We start from the raw sequence: 25,436 nt of genomic DNA, 5'->3' as shown, positions 1-25,436 counted from the left end.
TAAGTCCAACTGACACATACTTTACACTATATTCCACAGACAAAGTCTCTGCTTTTCTCTGGAGAGGAGGAATATTCATTCATATCTGTTTTCTAAGACCAAGATTATTCTTCACAATTCATCAGTTTGCTTACTTTTAGTGTTATCATTTTCATTATTGTAAACTTTGACCTTAGTTCTTCCTTTATCCTGTCTTACTTCATATAAGTCTTCCCACCTTTTCTTAAGTTCCTTATTTTGCCATTTATTGTTACATCTGTATACTATAATTTTAGCAAATATGGATTAAGCATTTTAATAAGGCACTGTGATAGGGACTAGGGATACCAAGACTAAAGTAACAAATAGTTTCTGACCTCAAGGACTTTCCATTCAATGTACTGTCATATAACATGTACAGAGATAATTAGTTGATACTTTGAGAACAGAGCCTTGTGGTGTAGGGGGAACATAAAGAAAGGCTTTCATTCTGAGGTGCATCTGTGCTGAGTGTTGGAAGAAACTAAGATGATGAAGAGGAAAGAAAAAAATATATTCTAGGTAAGAAAGATGGCTTGTGTGAAGTTTTAGAATGCTGAGTTCAGTGAAAAACAATTCCTCTAGAATGTAGTCTTCAATGAAGTGACTGGAGTGTTGTACTTGCTGCTGAAATCTATGTTTAAATCCATCTATAAAATAAGGGGACTGGACTCATTGGCTCTCAGGTCCTTTCTAGCTCTAAATTTTCATTCTGATTAGTTGAGTATGCAAAGGTAAATAAAATGAATTTGAAAAAGTAAATTGGAACCAGATTATAGAGGGCTTTCAGTATATAGATAAGGAGGTTTTTTTTTTTTTTTAAACCTAGAAGCAATAGGTAGCCAATCCTGATTTCTGACTATGATATAGTAATATTTTGCTTTAGGAAGATTCTTTTGGTACTTGTGTATGGGATAAATTAAAGAGGAGTGGGTAGCATGAAGATCAACTAGGAAATTATTGCAGTACTTCACATGTGAAATTCACTTAATCTCTACACACTTGTTTCCTGATATATAAAATGTTGGTCCCTTCTAACTCTATGATCCTTTGATCCTTTGATCTTTGATTTTATGCTATGGTCAGAGTGGTAGTTGTGAATGGAGAGGAGAGGATGGAAGAAATGTGGAGGAGAAATGAACAAGATTTGGCAACTGTTTAGACATGGATGAGGGTGACAGTAAAGAATCAACAATGACACCAAAATTATGAAATTGGATTATAGGAGGCATGGCGTAGTAATTTTGACTAAAACAGGGAAGTTAGGAGGAAGGAATAATTTGGGGAACATAATTATATTTTGTTTTGGAGATATGCAAGGTTTAGCAGGCAGCTGGTGACTAGGGCTTGGAATTCATAAAAGATATTGGGTGCTAGAAATGTAGACTTGGGAATAATTAACAGAGATATGATTGATTATTGAATCTCTGAACTGAAGAGATCACCTGGAAAGAAGTATAAAGAGTCTAAGAGAGAGATTTGGGGGACACTATTTGTTTGGGAGAAGAAGATGGATGATGATGCAGACAGGTAAGATGAAAATCAAAAGAATCAGTTTAAGAAAATTCATGGGAGTAGAGAGAGTACATAGGATGTGGGGACAGTCAACAGTGTGAAAAGATAAAGAGAGGTTAAAAAGGATAAGAATTGAGACAGTGCAATCAAATTTACAATTTTACTACATCACTGGAGATCTGAGAGAAGTTTCAGCTGAGTGGTAGTATTAGCTGTCAGATTGCAAGGTGAGAAGTGAATGGGAGGTAAGAAAGTATAGACAGAGAATGTAAATGTTATTTTCCCCCCTCATAGCATAGGGGTCCTTAACTTTTTTTTTTTTTTTTAATATGTCATGGATCCCTTTGATAGTCTAATGAAGCCTATAAACTCTTTCTCAGAATAATTTTTTAAATGCATAAAACATATAGGATTACAACGAATATCAATAATTAAGTAGTTATCAAAATATTTCAAAAATCAAGTTCATAGACCTGGGTTAAGAACACCTACTTGGCAATTTTCAGAGAAAGATTCAGAGAATCTTAAGTTATTTATAGCCACATTAAAAATGCTCCCTACAAAGTCAGGAACTATATGAGCAAAACTACAAAACACTTTCCACACAAATAAAGTCAGATCTAAACAACTGAAAAAATATCAAGTGCTCTTGGATAGGTCAAGCGAATATAATAAAGATCACAATACTCCCTAAACTAATCTACTTATTTAGTGCTACGCCAATCAAACTCCCAAGAAACTATTTTAATGACCTAAAAAAAATAACAACAAAATTCATCTGGAAGAACAAAAGATCAAGAATTTCAATGGAAATAATGGGAAAAAAAAAATCAGATGAAGGCAGCCTAGCTGAACCAAATCTAAAACTATATTACAAAGCAGCGGTCACCAAAACCATTTGGTATTGGCTAAGAAACAGAAAAGTTGATCAGTGGAATAGGTTAGGTTCACAGGACAAAATAGTCAATAACTATAGCAATCTAGTGTTTGACAAACCCAAAGACCCCAGCTTTTGGGATAAGAATTCATTATCTGATAAAAACTGGTGGGAAAATTGGAAATTAGTATGGCAGAAACTAGGCATTGATCCACACTGTACACCAAGATAAAGTCAAAATGTGTTCATGATCTAGGCAAAAAAAAAAAAAAATGATATTATAAATAAATTAGAAGAACATAGGATCATTTACCTCTCAGACCTGTTGAGGAGGAAGGAATTTGTGACCAAAGAAGAGCTAGAGATCATCACTGATCACAAAATAGAAAATTTTGATTATATTAAGTTAAAAAGCTTTTGTATAAACAAAACTAATGCAGACAGAATTAGAAGGGAAGCAATAAACTGGGAAAATATTTTTACAGTTAAAGGTTCTGATAAAGGCCTCATTTCCAAAATGTATAGAGAATTGACTCTAATTTATAAGAAATCAAGCCATTCTCCAATTGATAAATGGTTAAAGGATATAAATAGACAATTTTCAGATGAAGAAATAGAAACTGTTTCTAGTCATATAAAAAGATGCTCCAAATCATTATTGATCAGAGAAATGCAAATTAAGACAACTCTGAGATACCACTACATACCTGTCTGACTGGCTAGAATGACAGGGAAAGCTAATGATGAATGTTGGAGGGGATGTGGGAAAACTGGGACACTGATGCATTGTTGGTGGCGTTGTGAATGGATCCAACTATTCTGGAGAACATTTTGGAACTATGCTCAAAAAGTTATCAAACTGTGCATACCCTTTGATCCAGCAATGTTACTAATAAGCTTATATCCCAAAGAGATATTGAAGAAGGGAAAGGGACCTGTATGTGCACGAATGTTTATGGCAGCCCTCTTTGTAGTGGCCAGAAACTGGAAACTGAGTGGATGCCCATCAGCGGGAGAATGGCTGAATAAATTGTGGTATATGAATGTTATGGACTATTATTGTTCTGTAAGATATGACTAGCAGGATGATTTCAGAGAGGCCTGGAGAGATTTGTATGAACTGATGCTGAATGAAGTGAGCAGAACCAGGAGATCATTATACATTTCAACAACAATACTATATGATTCTGATGGACGTGGCTCTCTTCAACAATGAGAGGATCCAAATCAGTTCCAATTGATCAGTAATGAATAGAACCAGCTACCAGAGAAAGAACACTGGGAAATGAGTGTGGGCCACAACACAACATTTCCACTCTTTCTGTTATTGTTTGCTTGCATTTTTTTTTCTTCTCGGGTTATTTTTACCTTCTTTCTAAATCTGACTTTTCTTGTGCAGCAAGATAACTGTATAAATATGTATACATATACTGCATTTAACATACACTTTAACATATTTAACATGTATGGAACTACCTGCTATCTAGGGGAGAGGGTGGAGGAAAGGAGGGGAAAAGGTGAAACAGAAGTTTTTGCAAGGGTCAATGTTGAAAAATTACCCATGCATACGTTTTGTATATAAAAAGCTATAGTAAAAAATGCTCCCTACATCACTAATAGAGAAATGAAAATTAAAACAACTCTGAAAATTAAAATCACCTCATACCCATTAATTGGCTAAGATGACTTTTTAAAAAAAGGAAAATGACAAATGCTGAAGAGACTGTGGGAAAATAACCCTTTACTTAATTTTAGGAGAATGATGGATTTTGGGGAGGGGTGAATGAGAGATAGGGGATGATGAAACTGAAGTATTGATTTTAATTAAGTTCAAAGGTCAACAAATGTCACATGTAAGAAACAAATTCTTCAAGTTTCTTCTTTTATGAAACAATTTGAAACTACATGGTCAAGGCTGTGTATTTTCTTTTACCCAAACATACTACTTTTAGGTCTGTACCCTAAAAAAAAATCAAAGAAAGAGGCAAAGATACTTATGTACAAAAATATTTACAGCAGTTCTTTTTGTGGTGGCAAAGATTTGGAAACTGAGGATATGTCCATCAATCAGGGAATGATTGCATAAGTTATGGCATATGGTTGAAATGGAATACTATTGTCCTATAAGATATGATAAAGAAAATGGCTTATGAAAACTTGGTAAGACTTTGTGTGAATTAATGCAAAGTGAACTGAGATAACCAGGAAAATAATATAAGTGACAGTAACATTGTAAAGAAAATCAATGTTGAAAGACTCTGATCAACACAATGACCCATCACAAATCCAAAGGACTTCATAATAAAACATGCTATCTACCTCTAGACAGAGAACTGATGAATTCAGAGTGTAAATAGAAATATATTTTCTTTTCTTATTTCTCATTATTTTTGTACAGAGTTAATGTGGAAAATTTTTACATGTGACTATATGCTTTTTTAATGAGTGTTTTTAACGATAAGAGATAGGAAAAATTCAGAATTGAAAATAAAATTGAATTAAAAAGAAATAACAACAACAACAAAAAAAACACCAGCACCATAAAACTGAGTTGGTTTTCTGGGGGGGTAGGGGGAGTGGGAGGGGGAAGATTGTTTCCCAACTGATGGGCATGTCCTCAGTTTCCAATTCTTTGCCACCACAAAAAGAACTACTGTAAATATTTTTGTACATCTTTCTTTGATCTCTTTAGGATATAGCCCTACAAGTAGTAGTGCTGGATAAAAGGATATATACAGTTTAATAGCCTTGATTGTGTAGTTTCAAATTGCTTCACAATGGAAGAAATTTGAAGAACCTGTGTTTCTTATGTGACATTTTTTGACCCTTGAACTTAATGAAAATCAATGCTTCACTTTCACTTTATATAATTCTGATACTTCAAAAGGCAGAGCTACCTTTATAGGTGTTAGGAAAAGAGTAAGTAGAAAGGCTGAAGATTACACAAAAAAGGGATAAAATCTTGGAGGAGACAGTGATGGGAACAAGGGTCCAAGTAGCAGCACTGAGCTTAGTGAGAAAACTGGTCACTTTTTGGCAGAGACTAGAGCAACAGAAGAGAGAATGAAGATGAAAATCACTATTGAAGAGTACAATGATGAGAAGGGGAAGATGACAATGGATCCTCTCTTTTTCCAGTTAAAAAAATGACAGTCCTCTGTTGAATTGGAAGGAATGTTGGTGTAGGAGCAAAGGAGAGAAGAGAAAGTTTGGGGTAACAATTCAATGTAAGCAGGGAAGAATAAAAGGTTTGCTAGTGAGCAAGTAGAATTCAGGTGAGATTAGATAATATAAATCTATTTGCTAGTGAGCAAGTAGAATTCAGGTGAGATTAGATAATATAAATCTGTAGAAGACCATTTGGTATTTTTTCCAGTGGCAATCAGCTTTAGGTGAGTAAAAGCAATTCAAGTACGGCATGGCAGCAGCAGCAGCAGTATGAGGAGACAAGAAATCAAGTTGAGCTGGTTAACTAAGAGGTTAACTTATCAATTAAGCAATATGAATAAGGAATTGGAGTTAGAATCTGAGTGACTAGGGCTGAAATCCCACCTTGGACACTTAGTAGCTGTGTGACTTGGACATTTATAAATTATTTAGCTTTTCTGTGCATTTCTTATCTGTAATACAAGTTGATTAGATCTGAAAATAACCTTTAAAATCCTTGTCAGCTTTAAAGCTATGATCTTATGATCTATGAAATCAGAATCATAATGGTGGACTTGAAGAGAGGTAAGGGTTAATGGCTAAAGGTCATGATGAAGACAGAAATTTAGGAAGAATGAAGCTGAGGCAGAAATGAAGAGGTATGAGACTGTGATTGAAAACAGGAATTTTAGAGGTGTGAGTTGTGGAGATACAGTAATTATAAGTTAGAATATATGACTTTTTGTGTGTGGCTTTGGTCAAATTGAAATGAGCTAGGGATTGATAAACTGGGTTGTACATGAGCTGGGGATTGATAAACTGGGTTTGTGAGGAAATTCCTGGAAATGATGAAATACTGTAATAAATCTAAGTTTTGTTATTATTCACCTTATAGGGAATTGAAACTGGATTTAGGAAATGTTCATTTGTGTGTGTGTGTATAATGCACATGTGTGTTCATGGGCATATGTGTTTGTACATACCATGTCTCCTTTCAGTAATTCAGTAAGCGGTAAATGCCTGCTTAGTACAACTGTTTTACAAAATGGGGATATGAAGACAAAGATGTCCTTGAGCTTTCATTCTGCTGGAGTAATAGAAAATGCAAAAAATTTAATTTCAAAGAGGACAGAATACAAATAACTGAGTGGAGATTGGGTCAAGAAAGGTCTAGGAATGCTACAAAGTGGAGTTAGGAGGACGTACACTCCAGACTCGGAGGTCTCCTTGCACATAAAGTCACAGCAGCTTTATATGGGATGGTTGTATAGAAAACGGTTTGGAACAGAGAATATGGAAAGGGGAGTAATACGTTAGATATAAAGCTTGATTGGTTCATCTTCCCACAGTAACATGACTTGCAATGGTGTGGCTGCCTCTTCAAAACCAACTCACATTTTTCTCTTAGTATGCCCATTGTGATAAAATATTAGAACAATTAGTTCTTTCCTTTTGTCTCTTTGGGCCTCAGTTTCCCATTTGGAAAAAGAAAAGTTTGGACTAGATGGGCTCCAAAGTCCCTTCCAGGTTTAACATTCTATGATCTTCCTGGAAGACATTTCAAGACTGCTTTCCCCACTACAGCTGATCGGTGTGATTTGAAAACCCAGTCACAAGTCCATAGAAACCGAAAGCTTAAGATTTTTGGGGAAATGGGGGAGGGGTGCAAATGCAACCTTTTTTTTTTTTTTTTTTTTTTTTTTTTTTTTTTAAGCTTCAAATTCACAAGAATTTGGAGAAAGATTGATCTAATACTTCCTATCTGGCTCAGAATACTTTTTCCTATCCTAAAGTAAAAATACATTGAAGGGCTGCTAACCCACGAATCTGACTTCTAAATCTTTTAAACTACTTTCTGTGTATTTTTTATATATTATCTCACTTTCCTTATCTGCAAAAAGGAGAAAGGAATACATAGGGTGTACCATATATTCTCTCATATGTATATTTCTAATTTCTATTTTGCTCTCGATTTGTATAATTTCTTTGCTTAAAAACAGAACAAACAAACATTTCTTTCCTTTACACAGTTATTCCCCAGCGTTTTGGTTAGGAACCCCAAAAGAAGCATAAAGTGGGCCCGAGAGCTCCTCCCCATAACCGGGGGCTATGCTTTTAGTGCTTCCAGCACAGGCCCCGCCCCCGGGCCCGATGGAAGAACGGGGACGCAGCGGGTTAAAACGAGGCTAGCCTGGAAAATCCCTAGCGGCCTACAGCGGGCCGGCTCCTTTATAACACACGCCGGCGTACCTATTAAGCGTGGGGGCGTAATCCCACCGCCGACCCTCTCCTCTGGCTCTCCCTCAGGTCCCCGAAAAGCGCTCCTCCTTAGGAAAGCCCCCTCCCGCTTTCCAAACAGGAAGTAATCGGGAAGAACAAACGGCATCTCTTTGCGCCCTTTTTTTTTGCCCGGTTCCTGCGGAGGAAATGCACTCAAGTCTTCAGGTGTTTTTCCCGCTCTCCTTATTAAAAAGGGAGATTCAGACCCTATTCGCCCTCCTGAAAAGCCAGAAGGCATCGGAACAAATAATGCGCGCGAATTCGAGGCGGCCACCATTGGCCCCGGGGTCCGGGGCAGTTTCGGGCTAAGGCGGGCGCCCGCCAGAGGCTAAGGTTCGCGCGACGTCACGGAGGAAGGGGGCGTGGCCCAGGCCGCACACCGGGCCCGGCCTCGGCGCCCCTTCCCCCGGCCCGGGAGCGATCAGCTGGTCTGCGCTTCCCTGACGTAGGCCGGGCACGTCACTGCTGCATGGCCGCCTCCTCCGGAAAGCCGGCCGGGGCGGATGGCGAGGTGAGCGGAGCGGAAGGCGGAGCGGCCTCCGGAGTCTCCGGGCCCGGGCCGCGGTGGGGCGTCCGGGAGTCGCGTGCAGCGGGGGCGGGGGCGGGGGGAGAAGCGGGTGCGTCTGAGCCCGGGGAGGCGCGCAGCCCGTGCAGCTCCGGCCTGGCGGCGTGCAGCCGGTCCCCCAGAAGGGCCTCCTGCTGCTTAGAACGGCCGGGCTTGCCGGGCAAAGTTCCGTGCGGTCAAGTTCGGGGCGGGACGGGAGGGAGCCGGGACCAGACTTAGCTGCCTGCAGGCAGTAGAAAACCATTCCCTCTGCACTGTGGGGTCAGGTAGGAGCGGGGGGGGGGGGGGGGGGGGGGGGGGGGGGGGGGTGGGGGGGGGGGACGGGCTGCAGCAGTTTTATTCGGGGTGCCTTCCTTCCCTCTCCCGGGGAGGCGCTAATCTTGCAGTTGAAGCAAATGTGGAGAATCAGAACCTTCGAACTCTAGTCTCACGCTGTCACTTTGCAGGTGGGGAAATGAAACTCATTGGGGAAATGACTTGCTCAGGGTCACACACAACGGAAGTTCGAAACCTCTGACTCGAAAACAGAGCGCTCTTTCCATTCCAGAACTCATGCAATAAAAACACCTGCCTGAAAAGTCAATCTGTAATTTAATTTACATATGTAAAGCAGAGAATGTTCGCGCACTTGGAGATTCTGGAAGTCAGATACCCAATTCCTTCTTTTTGCACACGGGGCCTAGAATGGCGAAATCACTTGCCTGCAGTCATCTCAAATGAAAACCCCGGTCTCTTGATTCCTAGTTTAGCGCTTTTTAGGTAGTGCCAACTTAGAATCTTTAGAAGGGTTTTAGATTTTCAAACCGTGTCTAGTTTCCTCTGAAGTAGGAGAAAGGGGGGAGGGGAATTCTTCCTCATTAGTCCAGCTCAGTTTTGCATGTAGAGGGATCTGGGTTAAAGGTTAACACAGATAATGATCCTCTAACTTTTTATTGGTAAAGTTTCAGTCTCCTTCTAAAAGGGAGGTTTTTTATTTTATTTATTTTTAGTTTTTTTTTTTTAGTTTCGAGCTGCTTAAGGCACAATGAAAGAGTAGAGGATTGAGTTACAGCTCCTCTAGGCAGCAAAGCAAAAGGTCTGCATAACTCAGAGATGGGCTAATCTGTCTCCTGAATGAATCAGCTAGGATACAAGTAGGCTGTCTTGGCAACTCTTAAGTTGTGGCCTGTGAGTTACTTAGAATACAAAGAGATCTTGTCCAAGACAAAGAAGGGGTTTTGGAGATGGAGAATCTAATCCCTTTATTAAGGGACCCAGAGAGGTTTCTTGATCAGCCAAAACTGGAAGCTGGTTTTAACCCAAGTCCTCTCCAGAGGCGGCAAAAAATTGAAATTTTAAAAAAGGTTTATAGTTCGGTTATTATGCAAAGACTATGTATATCTGTGTATTTGTATTCTGTGTTTTTGGTGGCCCATCCAGGTTAGTATAACAAATGAGTTTTTCCCCCCCCTTATGAGACTTATGATACACAAGCATATAGGCATTGAGTTTCCCAAGTATTCCCACCTTACAGTGGGAAAAATCTGGATAATTGATTCTAGTTTCAGCTGTGTCATTCAGTTCTGTGTTATATTAGGTAAGTCACTTAACTATTGTGGGTTTCAAGTTCAATAAGGGTTGGACTAGATGCCTCTGAGGTTCTTGCCAGCTCCAAGATTGTGTGACTCTTACATAGTAAAAATTCAAACTAATAACATGAAGTCATTTTCTTCTTACTTTTAGTTGATATATGAAGAGACCTGCAATCAATCCCTAGAGTAATTTCCTTCAGATTTGATCTCTGGAATCCATTTATCCAGTCACAGATTGATATCTAAAGGAAGAATTTTTACATGACTCAGGAAAGATTATCTCCAATTCAGATTTGTGCTGACACTGACTAAAGTTTGCTTTGCATATTGTGGTCAAAGTCTGCCAAGTCTGCCATTTCTCTTTTCTGAAGAAAAGTCTTCAGACCTTTCTGGAGAGAGGAATAAGAGGAGTTGAATCTAAGGCAGACGGATTGATAGATATTCAAGGAAAATCAGGTAATCATTCTAAAGGTAAATCTGGTACAGATCTTCCAGAGTTTCTGGGTTATATTGATAAAGAAGGACCCTGGAAAGGAGAATTGCTTTCAGTGGCCAGGGAATTTAAAAAGTTGGCCATTGACTCCATTGAGAGTTGTCTGGGGTTAACTTTTTTTGAGGGAGGAGAAGGGAAGATGTAGAAGTAGATTTAGAGTTGCAGAAGAAGAAAGAGAAGTGGGAAATTGTATCCCATATTCTAAAGGAAACAGATTTGGAAGTTGTTTGATTAAAAAAAAAAATAAATAATGGAGGAAAACTAATGGATTTCAGACAATGATATTTTGATTAGTTCAGAAAACTAGAATCCACTGATCATTTTAGAACTGTGAAATGGGCAATGACTCTTTTGTACAATCTATAGAAATATTCTATGATATGTGTGTGGGGGGAAAGGGGGGAAGGGGAGGTTGAGATTTAGCATTTCAAACTTCCTAGAAAAAACCCCAAAACTACAACAGTCCTTTTTATTGTATCTTGAAGACTTTCTCTAGATATCTTTTTGAGGGACTACCTTCAGTATATTCTTAAGTGTCTTGGGACTGTTTTCCCTAAACTAAATGGCCCCAGATTTCCATCCTTCTGGAAATTTTTTTTATTTATTTATTTTGATCCCTTCCTTTACTATTAGGCTATGAACTGTTACTTGTTATCATAAACATTGCTTTTTACAGTCTTCATAATATATTAATTTACTACTAATAGGAAAACCAGATAAGTAGATTTGTTAAATTTATATTTAAATTAAAATTTAGATAAATATTTAAACTTTAAATTGAGATCCAAATTTAAATTTGGATTTAAATTAAGAATACATCTATTTTATGTGAGGACCTGAGGAGCTCCTTATGAGTGAAAAATGCTTGGGCTTTGTGACAGCTATTTAATTCTTTCTAAAGCAGTGTTTTTCTCATGTGTGGTAATGATCCATTGTCTCCTTTAGTTCAAAAAATATTTGTTGTTCTAAAATAAATAAGGATTTAGAATTATGGAGTTTTTGAGCTGAAAGAAACCTTAGAGATCATTAACTTCAGAAGATTTAGGGCTAGAATTACAACTTTTCATTTGATTCCTTAAAAAAAGCAAAAGCTTAAATATGTGCAGTGCAATTTCCTTCTTTTGGTGGGGGAGAGATATTTATAAATATTATCTTATTTGATCTTCACAATAATTCTGAGAAGTATCTCCATTTTGTAGGTGAGGAAACAGACACGCAGAGGTTAACTTGCCCAGAGTCACACAGCTAGTAAGTATTTGAGACTGGTTTTGAACTTGGGCCTTTCTCTGGCTTGAAAACAAGTGAAAAATCTACATAGCAGAGAGTGTGGTTACATAGACTCTTAGGAGTGGAAAGGACCCTTGACCTCAAATGTTCCAGCTTCTTTATTTAATGGACTTGGAAATTGATTCCTACAGAGATAAAGTGGCTTGGCCAGGTTCTCACAGTTTTATTTCCAACTCAGTAATTTTTGCCTCCCATTGTCAAGAGCTTGGGAAGTAGTACAGGAGAGGCTGCTGTTGATACACTTGTTTCCTGAGCATCTGAAAGTCTTTCCAGCCTTTAAGGTCTGAGTAACCTGCCATCTTTTTTGCTGCTACAGGGGCAAACCCCAGCTGGGACTTCCTACTACATTTCTATAGTTATAAAATGCACAGTTGAGGTCAGGTTGAAAAGTTAGAGAATCTCATTTACAAGCAAACTAGATAAATGTAATGTGATTTTTCAGAAGGTCCTTCTCTTTTAAGGCATGCCCTAAATGGTATAATGAATTCTGTGTTACATTTTGAATTTAGCTTTTTTTTTGTTTTTTAATTGGGCCTTCTCTGTACTTATATACATTTGTCTCATCTCTTAATAATAATGAAATCTCATTGAGAATGTGGGCATATAATAATAATTAATGAGTGTAGCAAAGATGGATTCCCTCATAGGAACATGGCTCATTTTTTCGTAGTAGTCTTCCTCTACCTTTTTCTCTTTGCTCAAAAAGATCTTAAGATACAGCGTTATAGTTTTCTGATGGTGTCTCATGGGGACAATTGTTAGCTAAATTGGAAGTGACCAAAATGAAGAGGTGAGAGTGATTCACTCTTCTAGGTAACCAGAAGCCTTCTTTCTTTCCTTCTGGCCTACCTGTACAAACTTGGCCTCAGAAACAATATCCAAGGCTGGTAGGCTCCACCCTACCTTTATCTCTACTACTCCTTTAGTTGTAGGATACGCTGAAACCTAATTGGAGTACTTTGTTCCTGAACACACCTTGAATTTTTTTTCCCTTGGCCTAAACTTCCAATCAATTAATATGTAAGTATTTATTAAGCCATATGTTAACATTGTGTTATGTCTTGGGAATGCAAAAACACAGAGACTGAAGGGACACTTCTTGTCCTGAGGGATCTTAGTTTATATTCTCATGGGGAAGGAACCTAGAGGTCCCCAGAGGTAATTCTTAAGGGAAATGAGGAGTTGGAGAGGTAGATAAGGAGAAAGAAGTGCATTTTAGGTGTAGAAAGTGGTTAATGGGGGCAGCTAGGTGGCTCATGGATAGAGCACCAGCCTTGAAGTCAGGAAGACCTGAGTTCTAATCTGTTCTCAGACACTTAACACCTCCTAGCTGTGTGACTCTGAACAAGTCACTTAACCCCAATTGCCTCAGCAAAAAAAAAAAAGTGGTTAATGTAAAGGCACTGAGATGGAAAATGGAGTGCTTATATGAAGAACTATAGCGACAAATTAATTGGAGTGTTAAATGGATGGAGGGGTGTAATAAAACTCAAAAAGTAGTCAGGAAGCAGACAGTGAAGAGTTATCATAGATTTATATAATTATAAGAATAGCTAACATTTATATAATCATTACTGTGTGCCAGGCACTGTGCTAGACATATTACAATTTTTTCACTAAAACCCTGAGAGGTAGGTGCTTTTATTATGCCTATTTTACAAATGAGGAATACTCAGGCTAAGAAAGTCTAGGGTTACACACTTAGTAAATGTATGAGGTTGGATTTGAACTCAGGTCTTCCTGACTGTAAGCTCAGAGTTCTTATCTACTGGACCATTTACCTGCCAATGGCTTTTACAATGTTTTAAACTTTGTACTAAGCCCTGAAATATATAAATATAAGCAGAAAGAAAGATGTTCCCCGCCCTCTGGGAGTTTACTTTCTAATGTAGAGAGATAAATACATAAAAAGAATCTGGAGGTGGTAGGGGCACGGTCAGGGGGAGGGGAGAGAAAAGTCAGAAGGGCAACCTGGAGAAACATTAAGGAGACATGCAGAATGGCCTCAGCATCCTCCTTAAAATGGAAATTCTAAGAGGAACTAGCCAATCAGAGGGAAGGATTGGAGGAATGGACCCAGGATATTTAACATGTGATGTCCAGAACTAGAATGGGCTTCCACGGAGGAGACGTTTCTCGGGAATTGAAAGCAAAGTCTGAGTTAAAAGTTAGGAGTGTAGCCTGAAAAGAAAAGAAGGAAAGGCTTAAAAATGTCCAAGAAGTTCATATTTGTTTCAAGATGTAATAGGGTGACTCTGAACAAGTCACTTAACCCCAATTGCCTCAGCAAAAAAAAAAAAAAGATGTAATAGGGAGTCACCAGAGAGAGTGAAGGAGGAGAATCATTTTGGCAGGTGGGTGGAGGATGACTTCTAGGGAGGAAGTGATTTCAGGCCAGGTAAAAGCTACTGTAACAGTCCACATGAGAGCTCAGGACCTGGACTAGGGTGGTGACTGTGCACATAGAAGAGAGACAGATCCAAGAATAGTTTGGAAGATGGATATTGACAAGATCTGGCAAAAACTGAAAGTGACATGAAGGAAACTGAGCAGTTGAGAGTGATATTGAGGTAATAAACTGAGACCCTAAAAGGATGATGGGATCCTCAACAAAAAGAGAAAATCTGCAGTAGTGACAACTGTTTTAGAGAGGTTAGGTTTGGAATTCCCATGAGACATTTGATTTGAGATGTCCACTAGGCAACTGATAAAGTGGGACTTGAGTTTGGGAGAGAGACTGTGCTGTAATGTTTAGATCTGGGAATTATTTGCATAGAGATGATAAAAACATGGTGTCCAGTGACACCATTGTCAAGAGAGAAGGGAATCAGGCTCAGGACAGTCTTGGAGCATTCCCACTGTTAGTGGGTGACCTGTCGATGAGAACAGTGTTGGGACAACCCAGAGAGAAGAGAGTGTCCAGGTCATAGTTTCCTTCCCATAGAATGCTGCCCTTCCCCCACTCCCTAATCCCTGTTGAAATCATACTGGTCCTTAAGGCCCAGCTCTGTTATTACTTCTGTGTACCTTTTTTGATTTTCTCCTCAGGCAATCTTTTTTTCTATGAGTTTACATTGTTTGTTTCCCTTTCGCTGTCACTTGTTTCATATAGTTGTTTTTTTGTGACTAACCCTTTTAATAGTCTGTAAACTCCTTAGATCAAGAATCATATCATATTTAAATTTGTTTCTACTTTTTGCTTAGTTGTACACTTAGGAGATGCCCAATAAATATTTGTTGAATGAAGTTTTCCAATTAGAATTTCAACATTCTTAGCTGACCCTCTTTAAATGCACATCAGAGTTAAATGTAACCACCTTTTATATACATTCCAAAATCACAGAATTTTAGATCTTATGATTCATTTGGTTTGATGCCCTCATTTCATAAATGAAAAAAGTTGAGGTCCAGAGAAGGTAAGATAAGTTGTCTAGGGTCACACAGCTAGTTAGTGGCAGTTGGGAGCAGAACCCAAGTCTCCTGATTCTCCAATCTAAAGGAATAGCTTACAGTTGGACAGTATTAATGAATATTGCAGATTAAACTTTTCTTCTCATGTATTACCCATTAGATAGCCTTCTCAGTGGCTGAGGAGATTCTAGGTCATATTCACAGTTGGTATGGCAAAGAGGAGGGAACATGAGGGAGGATCAATGAGGAGATATGTGTATATATAGATAGATAGATAGATAGAGAAGAGGCTGAGTTTGTGATGTTAGCACTTGCTAAGGCTTATTCAAAACTAGTCATGGGTATAAAGGACAGTCTGATTTTGAAATATCCTGTCTTATGTTCTTCTAGGCGACAGAATGGTTCCAAAGGTGACTTCTGAATTGCTGCGGCAGTTGAGACAGGCCATGAAGAACACTGAGTATGTGACTGAACCGATCCAAGCTTATATAATCCCATCGGGTGATGCTCACCAGGTACAGGGTGGAATTTGGCTAATGGAATGGTCCTTTCATTTCACTTTTTTTTTTTTTTTTTTTTGCTTTATTTCTGCTTATCTAGTGGGATGTGGGTCCTCTAAGTTGCCAGCCCTGCTAGAGTACCTTGCACGTACTCAACAAAGTATCCTTCACAGTTTGTGCCCAATAAATACATCAAGGTCCAATGGGTGTACCTTTTCACCAATGGCATCCATTTGTGAGATAACATTTGCATATTGCCTTATACTATTAGCTTTGCTCTGTTTTGTTTTTTTTATGTGTGTGCATCTAGTATCTGACTGAGCTTCCTGAGGGTTGAAACCCTGGTTCTTAATCTTCTTTGGGAATGGATGCATTTACATTGTTGGTTGGTTCAAGATGATCCTGGGGAAAATTGTGAAATTTGGCAATAGTTCAGAATTTCCAAATACTCATATTTGTCATTCTTTCCCTCTCTTAAGGTAGTCTGTGTCTTGTACCTGTCAAATCCAGTTTTTTAGTAAGATCTAAGTTTTTTCAAGGACAGAAAGTTTTTGTCTTCCTTGTTATATCCCCAAGACCTCACTCACTTCCTTGAAAGAAGTAGATCATACATAATGTACTTAGTATTTCAAGTTTTAAAGTCATTTAACAATGACCCTATGAAAGTAGTGGTATAAGTACTATCCCATTTTAGATATAGAAAAACTGAAGCTCCTGAAAGGTTATGTGACTTATTCTTGATCATCTAGGAAAGTATAAATGTCAAAATTTGAACTTGTGGTTTGTTGACACCAACATAATTGTATGTCAGACCTTGCTATCCTTTCTGTTCCTGTGGTCTTGAATGAGACTAAAAGAGTCACTGTAAAATTTGAGAGATTTATTGAGATGAATTGCCTGATTTGTTCACAGGCAGAGTACTGCTAATGGTTAATAAGGCTAGATGCCTTATAGGCATCTGGGATTTCTTTCTGTAGTCTCACATCTATTTGAATGTGAATTTCAGGCATTGTCTCTTCTCCTCTAGCCCTAGAAGTATTTAAGTCTTCTCTTTAACTTTGAAATGACTAGTCATGCATGTTCAAAGACTTCAGGAAGAGGGGAAGATGTATTTATTTTTTATGCTGAAATCATACCTCATTAGTTAGCTAATCTTGGGCAGCTTTCTAGAGTTTGCTTTGTGATAGGGTGATAAGGAGTCACGATGTAAAAACAGAAGAGTCCCAACTTCTGCCCTTGAAGAAGAATGTGTGGCCTTTGTGAAGAAATTGTGAACACAGATGTGAACATTAGATGACTAACAATGTTGACTCTGTCTTAGATGTTATATGTGAGGCATTTTGTCAGCTGCAGGGGGATAAACGAATACAAAGATAGGTAAAGATAGATCCAGCCCTCAGTGAGTTTGTATTGTGATAGGGGATCAGGGGAGGTGTGGCAAATATACAGATTATTTTAGTACCAGATGTGCATTTAGGGCTGCCTTAGGAAGTAGTGGGGTACCCATCTTTGGAGATATTCAAGCTAAGGCTAGCTGACTATTCTTTTAAAAATATTATTTTTTTTAAACATTCTTTTCTTTTTAAATTTTGAGTTCCAAATTCTCTCCCTCTTACTTACTCCTCCCCCACCCACTAAAATAATAAGCAATATGATATCAATTATACATGTGAAATAATGCAAAACATATTTTCATATTAGTCATTTTTTTAAAGCAATAAAAATAAAGTGAGAAAATTATACTTCAGTTTGCATTTGGATCATCAGTTTTCTCTCTGGAGGTGGATAGCATTTTTTCATCATGATTCCTTTGGAATTGTCTTGGATCGTTTGTATTGGCAAAGTAGCCAAGTCTTTCATAGTTGATCATTATTACAACGTTGCTGTTACTGTGCAGAAATGATCTCCTGGTTTTTCGCCCTTCACTTTGCATCAGCTCATATGAGTTTTACCATGTTTTTCTGAAACCACCCTCCTCTCATTATTTCTTATAGCACGTTAATACTCCCTCACAATAATATACCACAATTGTTTGGTCATTCCACAATTGACAAGTATCCTCTCACTTTCTAATTTTTTGCCACCACAAAAAAAGTGCTTATAAACATTTTTGTACATACCAGTAGTTTTCCTTTTTCTTTGATTTTTTTTTTTTTTTTTGGGGGGGGGAGGGAAGGGACAAGATACACAACTAGTAGTAGCATTGCTGGGTCAAAAGGTTTAGTGTATTATTCCATCAACAGTTCTTTATCCCTTATCCCTTATAGCATTTGTCATTTCTGATCAGAATAAGATGGTACCTCAGAGTGGACGGCTATTCTTGAATATGCCATATAGAGATTCTTTTTCAGATGTGATTTGGGGTAGATGGTCACTGAATTCTATTACAACTCTGGGATTCTGGGATTCTCTGAAATTCCATAGTATGAGAGTGTGGCTCTTCACTGTAACTTCCCTTTCATTCTTGGATGCCGAATGACCTTTCCTTTTGAAGAGTGATTTAAAGAGGATAAAATTGAGTTTTTGGCTTGGGAAAGGAGATACTAGTATCCTGGGTTTTTCTGCACTATATGGTGAACAAAGGGTAAGTGAAGGAAATGATTTCAGGATTTAAAAGTTAAACTTATTTCTTCAATAACTGTTAAGTGATTATTATTCTCACATGCCAAGGGTTATGTAAATATAAAAATAAATAAGAAATAGTCCTTTCCTTGAAAACACATACAGTCTAGTGGTGGTAGTGGTGAGGAGAGTGGATGAGAAAAGATACATGTAAGCAAGGGGAAAATGTGACAAATGACCTAGGGATGACGCAGAGGAAGGACCATAGAAGGTATGAGGGAGAAATTATTAATTTGGGGAAACTTTCTACTGGGTGTTATGGTTGAGTTGGCCTTAAAGTTACTCTCTCAGTTGGTGTACATTCCAGCTGGAAATAGTGGGCATGATTAAAATTAGCAAGAGAGGAAAAAGCAGAGAGACTATTTCAGGGAACCAATCAATTTTTGAGTTTGCTAGGAATATTGCTTGAGGGGTGGGAATTAGTGTGGAATATAAGAGAAGACTATACTAAGATTAGAAATCTATCTGGACTCTTGGGTTGGAACCCAGAGGGACTGCTCATTGATTCAACTGACATTTGTCAAGTACCTGCTATGGTCCAGGTGCTATGCTAAACACCTATGTCATTTAACCCGACCCTTATTTGAAACACGAAGTCCTACTTCCAAGTGGATTAGTTCAGACTGTGAAAGACCTTGCATATCAGACTAAAGAATATGGGTTTAATTTAGTAAGAGAAATTGAAGGTTTCTAAGGAAGGAATGCTGATTGATTTGTGCTATGTGTAAGGTGAGTCTGACTTTGGAATTAAATTGAATTGAAGAAGAAGGACTACTCTAGTTTTTGACTGCCATGGACTGAGGGGTAGTGAAGTGGATGAGGGAAGAGGTTGTTCACAGTATGGAAGGTTACACTCTTGTCTTCAATCCATGTAATCATACATTTAGAACTGGAAAAGACCTTAAAGGTTCTCTATTCCAAAGGTATCAAGCATGTGGCTTTTGGGCTACATATAGCCTGCCACACTCGCAATTTAGTCTGAACCAGATCAACATGGAATTGAAATGTATTTAGTAAAATAAAAATACAATAAAGCACATATAATGTTACATTTTCAACCCAAGTCAATATGTGGCTTGCAGGGATCCTTATATATGAATTGGTGGCTCCTTTTCTATTTGAATTTGACATTACTGCTCTGATCCAACCATTTCATGTAAAAGCGAATGAATAAGTAAATGAAAAAGCTTTTATAAAGTGCTGTGTGCACTGCATTCTGCTAAGTGTTGGGGATTCAAGTAGAGATGCTGAAGAAACCAAGACCATCAGAGGTTAAGTAAATTTCCTTATGGTCACACAGTGACACCCTTTTGTGTTCTCATCTGCTAGTCTTTTAGTTTTCTTCTTCTGCCTGTTAAAAACTTTGTTCGTCAGGCTTAGATTTTGTGCCCTCTGACACTGGCCTATTAAATATTGATCCTTCCTTTAGCTGCTGATGGTATTTTTCATTTTCTGTTGGTTCATTTTTGGGCTGGTTTGGGCATAGTTGTGTTGGTAGGCTGAACGATAGCTTTCTATCTCATTCTCCTGGTGATCCTAGTTTCTGTTGTTGTTCCCTAGCATCTTGAACTGATGATCTCTTCTGACTTAGTAACTTGATACTATCCCTGAGTTCCTTGTTAGTGGCCTGGAATTGGCTCTGCTTCCTTTGGAAACAAGTCATTTTTCTGGAAGCTTTCAAACAGAAATCATAATTCCAGTTAATCACAGAGAAAGATCTTTAGTCTGGGAGTTTTCCTTGAATGAGGGCTGAAGGTTTCTGGTTGTAGACAAGGTGGAGGCTCCTCCTGAGTTTTCCTTTTTGCTTCATGTTGAATCAGTCTGTATATTTGCTAGCAGGGGATGTTCTTGTACCAAAAGCAAGCTCATTTTGATATTTGATGGGCTTGGATGCTGTTCTGGGGCAATTTCTTTTGCAGTCATGAAAACTTTTTTTCATTGTTCTCTCCAGTGTCTGTTCTCTTTTGCTGGGGCTTAATTTTCTCAGAATGAGTTTCCAAAGGGAATTGATGACGATTGCTGCCAGCCAATAGCCTCCATTTCTCTTTCCCTCCTATTTCATATTTGGGGAGAGAATTTGGAGACGTATTTTATAGTAGGGCTGGGGAACTGTGGAGTATAGTAGAGATTACATAGCCCAAGTCACTCAAAAAGGAAAATTGACTCCTTTGGTCTTCCTTCTGAAATACTGATTCCTAAATGTGTATTCTCTAGATAGAGGGTGTGAGGGGGAATGTTGGTTCAACTGTGGCAATTGTTACATTTATCATAGTCTTTGCTTATCTGTGCTTAACTGAAGTTCTGCCATCTTCATGCACTGTTGTTCTTTAAAAAAAAAAAAAAAATCCTTCTAAATAGTTGTTCCTATTGTCCTAGTTTGGCTATCTGAAACTGCAGCCAGCTCATGAAAGGGAGCCTTATATGAGGAAGCCAGTGGGCATATTTTCTGGAGTTCCTAGTACTGTACGTATAGGAATCATTGGCCTTGTGAATTGGTAGACTCACTTCTTCCTGAAGGAGACTAAGGCAGAGAAAGTCATTTTTGCTTGTTTTCCTGGGCAGCCTGCTTGCTGATGGAAATTTTCCTTAAGGGGACTTATGGCGGAGAGGCAATCTTGAATTCTGTTCTTTGTGTATTTTCTGTAACACAAATAAAACACCCACACACCCTTCCCTGCCTAGAGTCTTTCCAGAAATGATTAATATGACTGACTAATTATACATGGGTGTGGTACTCTGGTGGTCTGACTCTGGTTGTCTCTGTGATTGAAGGACCCTTTCCTCTGGCTGTGATGTTAATGACCTGAGAAGTGGTGGGGTTGGGGTGAGGTGCAGATCCTTAGGCAAGGAGTCACTGTTTCTATTTCTTTTGCATCATATTTAGGACCAGCTTTGGTGCTTGGGGGACTTCCTCACTTGGAGAGGGAGCTCTTAAGGCCAAGATCTTGTTATTACTACCCTGCAAGGAATCCTTCCAATTACTCTCATTTCCCTGCCCTAAGGATCCCTCTTATTTATTTGGACTAAGTACAGGGTCTTGCTCCATCTCCAGTGATTCTGAAAAGCAGGGCTTTTTTGGCCTGTTCAGTGATAGTTTTTTTTTTTTCCTTCAAATTTTTTCCTCCAGAAAAGAAAAGAAAACTGAGACCTGATTTTCCAGGATCCCTGTCTTGAGCAGATTTGGGACTGCTTCTTGGGGCTGCCATTACTTGCCTGGCTCTGTATTAGATGAGTTGCAGTCACTTCAGTCTAGAAAACAAATCAAAGTTCATTTATGACCAAGTGGGTTTACAATTGGAATCATGTGAGACTTTGCCCATGATAGCCAAGATGTAGTTGTAATGCTGGAGAAACTGAAGCAAGATAGAGATTAGAGAGTTTTTAGTATTTTATTTGAAAGGGAAAGATTTACTGGGACCAAATGGACCCATGTTTTGGTCCCAGGGCTGAATGAGGCTGTTGTCTCCAAGAATCCAGCAGCCAGTGTGAGTTCTCAATCACACACACACACACACACACACACACACACACACACGGCTCAGATATAGGGGTAGACCTAGCAGGAGCAGAGTCAGAATGCTGAGAGCAGGAATGGCACTAACAATCCGGTTCTGACAGGGTTGGGAGAAGCATTCTGATAAATTGGGATTATAGAATGGGGAGAGGCATAGAACATTCTGATGATGTCTAAGATAGAAGGCTTTTCTCCTTATCTCTATCATCATGATTAGGAGGGAGAGGTAGTTTTGCAGGATTGACCAGAACAATTAGGAATTGAGGCAGAACAAGTCAGGGAAATAGAGGCTGGACAATTTGGAGAGACTGAGTCAGGACAATTAGGGAAATTGAGTCAGTACAATAAAAGAGAACTGTGGCACAGCATAGTCATCCTCTCATTCAAAAAGTTTTGATAGTCTACTTTATTCATAGCATTCTGCATGCGTATTAATGCAGTTGTGTTAGTCCCATTAATACCTGCCTACTTCAGGACCTCATTACCTCTTGTCCAGACCAATGTAATAGTCAAACTATTTCTGATCTTTCCATGCTCCAACATTCATAACTTTGCCAAAGGAATCTTACTAATGCATCATTCTCATCTCATGGTTCTCTCTATCCCCTACATACTCCTTACTCAGGCATTTATGCCACTTTATAGTCTGGCATTAATTTAAAAGAACCATCCATTCTGGTTGAGTAGCAAAAGCATTGGATTTGGAATCAGTGGACCTGGATTTTAAATTCTGCCTGCTTTTCTAAGGTCCTTCCAGTCCTAGATTCTGTAATGTAAAATGTAAAATCTTACATTTTAAATCGTATCTTCTACTAATTCTCTTCACATGCCTTATGCTCCTGCTAGAGTGAACTGACTGCTTAGCCATTCCTAAGAATCCCTTGTGCATCCCTGCTTTTCTGCTTTTCTTCTCATGTTGTCTCTTATTTTCCATCCCCAACAACATTTTCACACATTAAAGGGAACTATTGTCTACTTTGTGCTATTTATTACCTGCAAAGGATAATAAACTCTTTGTCAAGGTCCAGTTTCAGTCTCATTAACATTCAATAAAACATAAGACCTTTGAAGTAGGGACTGTTTAACTTCTTTTTGTATACCTAACATGACCCCTTCTACATTGTAAGTACTTGATAAATGCCTTTTGAATTGAATTGACTTGAATTCTGTATTTCTTCCAGTTGTGTTAGAAGTAACCTCTCCCTTCTGAATTCCTGTGATATTTGATTGTCTAGCTCTCAGGTGGCACTTTGCATATCTTGCCTTGTATTGTTAATGCTTCCTCAGTTTGTGACTTGATTCTCTTCTTAGATTATAAAATCTATGAGGGCCATGGATTATGTCACAATCATCTTTATATCACACTGAGCACATAGTTATAGCATTTAACTCACAAAGTCATAAGGTCTTTGAGTTGGAAGAAATCTTCAAGATTATCTAGCTCAGTAGTTCTCAAAAATGTAGTAAGGGATTCCCTAAGGGAGAGTCCCTAAAACTCATTTAGATAGTCTATGAGAGAAAAACTTTTTTGTAATAATAACTAAAGTGTTTTGAGTTCTAATTTGCTAAATATTGGTGGATATAATTCACATAAACAAAAGTTCTTTGGGGAGGAGTCCTCCATGATATCGTTTAATAATATAAAGAGATCTACATGAACTGATGCTGAATGAAATGAGCAGAACCAGGAAAACATTGTACACAGTAATAGCAAAGTTATTTGATGATCAACTGTGATAGAATTTCTTCTCTTCTCAGCAATAGTGATCCAAGATGATTCCAATAGACTTGTGATGGAAAATGTCATCCACATCCAGAGAAAAAACTGTGGAGACTGAATGCAGATCAAAAGCATACCTTTTAAACTTTTTTTTCATCTTTGTGATTTTTTTCCTTTCATTTTGATTTTTTTTCCCCCACAGCATGACTAATATGGAAATATATTTAAAATGATTGTACATGTATAGCCTATATCAGATTGCTTGCTGCCTTGGAGAGAGGGGAGGTAGGGAATGGAGGAAGAAAAAATGGAACTCTAAATTTTGCAAAAATGAATGTTAAAAACTATTTTTACACATAATTAGAAAAACAAAATAAAAAATTAAAAAAAATATATAAAAAAAGATAGTCTTGAGGCCGAGAATTTTGAGATCCACTAATCTAGCAAAATCATATCTTTTTTTTTTTTTTTGGTTAATTTTCGATAGTATTTTATTTTTCCAAATATATGTAAAGATAGTTTTCAGCATTCATTTTTGTAAGACTTTTATGTTCCAAAGTTTTCTCCCTCCCTCTCTTACTTTTCCTTTCCCTCCCCAAGACACCAAGCAATTTGATATAGGTTAAATATGAATCACATCATCTTACAAAAGAGAAAGCCAAAGCCTAGAATGCTAAAATCATTTATTCAGTAACACAGCTTGTAAGTGTCAGAGCTCAGGCCTAGAGTCCTGAAGTTTTCTCCTCATCCATTTTGCCACATTAAGTCAATGCTTGTTGATAATGATTTTATGAAGTCCAACCTCTAACCTCATTCTGAGAGTCTTCGGCATCTTTTCATCCAGTGCTTTCACATGAAACTTTTAGGCATTATTACTTCAGGTCAGGCTAGGGAAAGTGCTGAGATTTCAGTCCTTTTAAGAAGAATTTCTTGGAACTTAGTATGCATAAATCTCTGGGGTAATAAAGACTAAAAAGAAAAATAAAACCTAAGCACCTCTGTCTTTAAGGGAGAAAGGGAGAGGTGCCAAAAGAGGAGATAAAATAATCTGGGTTAAAATAGTAGGGAGAATTCTGGTAGAGGTGAGAGATTTGAATGGGGTCAGGAACTAGGATCTTTGGCTTTGATCTGATGTGGAAAGGGGTAGAGGGAAAGGATGCAGCTATTCCTGGGTCATCTTTGCTTTTCTAGGAGGCCAGGGATTCTTAACCTGCAGTCCCTGCAATCCAGTGAGTTTCAGTGGATAGATTTCAGGGAGTAAGACTTTCAGAAGCTATAAGATTCCATAGTTCTGTATGTGTTTGTTACTGAGCCAGGACTAGACGTAGAGCTCATTGGCAGTGGGTTAAAACTTGTACTTCATAAAGTCATTATCCTCAAACATTGAGTTGGTATGACAAAATGGATGAAGAGAAAGCAGAAGTTCAGAATTCTAGGCTTGGCCTTGGACATTTGCAAATACATCTTTTATTTTCTCTTCCTCTAAATTTAAATTTGGTATTTCAATTATAAATGTATATAATACGCAAAATTGCAAGTTCCTGTATCGCTGAGCTAGTAGAGCTGTGGCCTCTTATTCCAATGCTGATTGGCAAGAGAGCTTGAATCTTTTTTTTTCTCAGTTGGGCTTTCCCTTACTCATCCTGGTTTACTCCTCCTTAGTCAGGTGTCCTCCACTCCTAGAGAAACCATTATATTGGTGTGGACTTGATGCAGATACCTAATCTCATCTTTAGTTCTAATGTAGCTGAGAATTTCCAAATTCAAATGATCCACCAGCCTCCACCTCTCCCGGATGAAAGGGTCAGCAACAATCATTATTAAGAAGGGATCCAAAGGCTTCACCAGACTGCCTAAAGGACCATCAAACAAAAACATGCTAATGCTAAGTGAGTGTTCCTAGCCTTCTAAGTGCT

The 25,436-nt window shown here is 38.3% G+C and overlaps 1 protein-coding gene across 7 annotated transcripts in view; it reads left to right on the top strand.

The window, feature by feature from the left end:
* Positions 1-451: 451 nt before the first annotated feature.
* The window catches only part of XPNPEP1 (X-prolyl aminopeptidase 1), a 64,220-nt gene continuing 39,235 nt past the window's right edge, over positions 452-25,436 (top strand). Inside the window, exons 1-4 of one of the 7 annotated variants that reach the window (XM_031955816.1) lie at positions 452-540; positions 10,125-10,429; positions 11,666-11,714; positions 15,555-15,679. In XM_031955816.1, coding sequence (XP_031811676.1) covers positions 15,563-15,679 — 117 coding nt within the window. In that variant the 5' untranslated portion in view covers positions 452-540; positions 10,125-10,429; positions 11,666-11,714; positions 15,555-15,562. Of the gene's footprint in view, positions 541-8,262; positions 8,349-8,649; positions 8,669-10,124; positions 10,430-11,665; positions 11,715-15,194; positions 15,201-15,554; positions 15,680-25,436 lie in introns of those variants that run through there. The other 6 variants (XM_031955814.1, XM_031955817.1, XM_031955815.1 and 3 more) reach the window with 6 other exon arrangements.

Source organism: Sarcophilus harrisii, chromosome 2 (assembly GCF_902635505.1).
Source record: "Sarcophilus harrisii chromosome 2, mSarHar1.11, whole genome shotgun sequence".
Classification (NCBI taxonomy): Eukaryota; Metazoa; Chordata; class Mammalia; order Dasyuromorphia; family Dasyuridae; genus Sarcophilus; species Sarcophilus harrisii.
The sequence above is the reverse complement of the archived record's forward strand: the minus strand, read 5'-3'. Positions and strand labels throughout refer to the sequence as shown.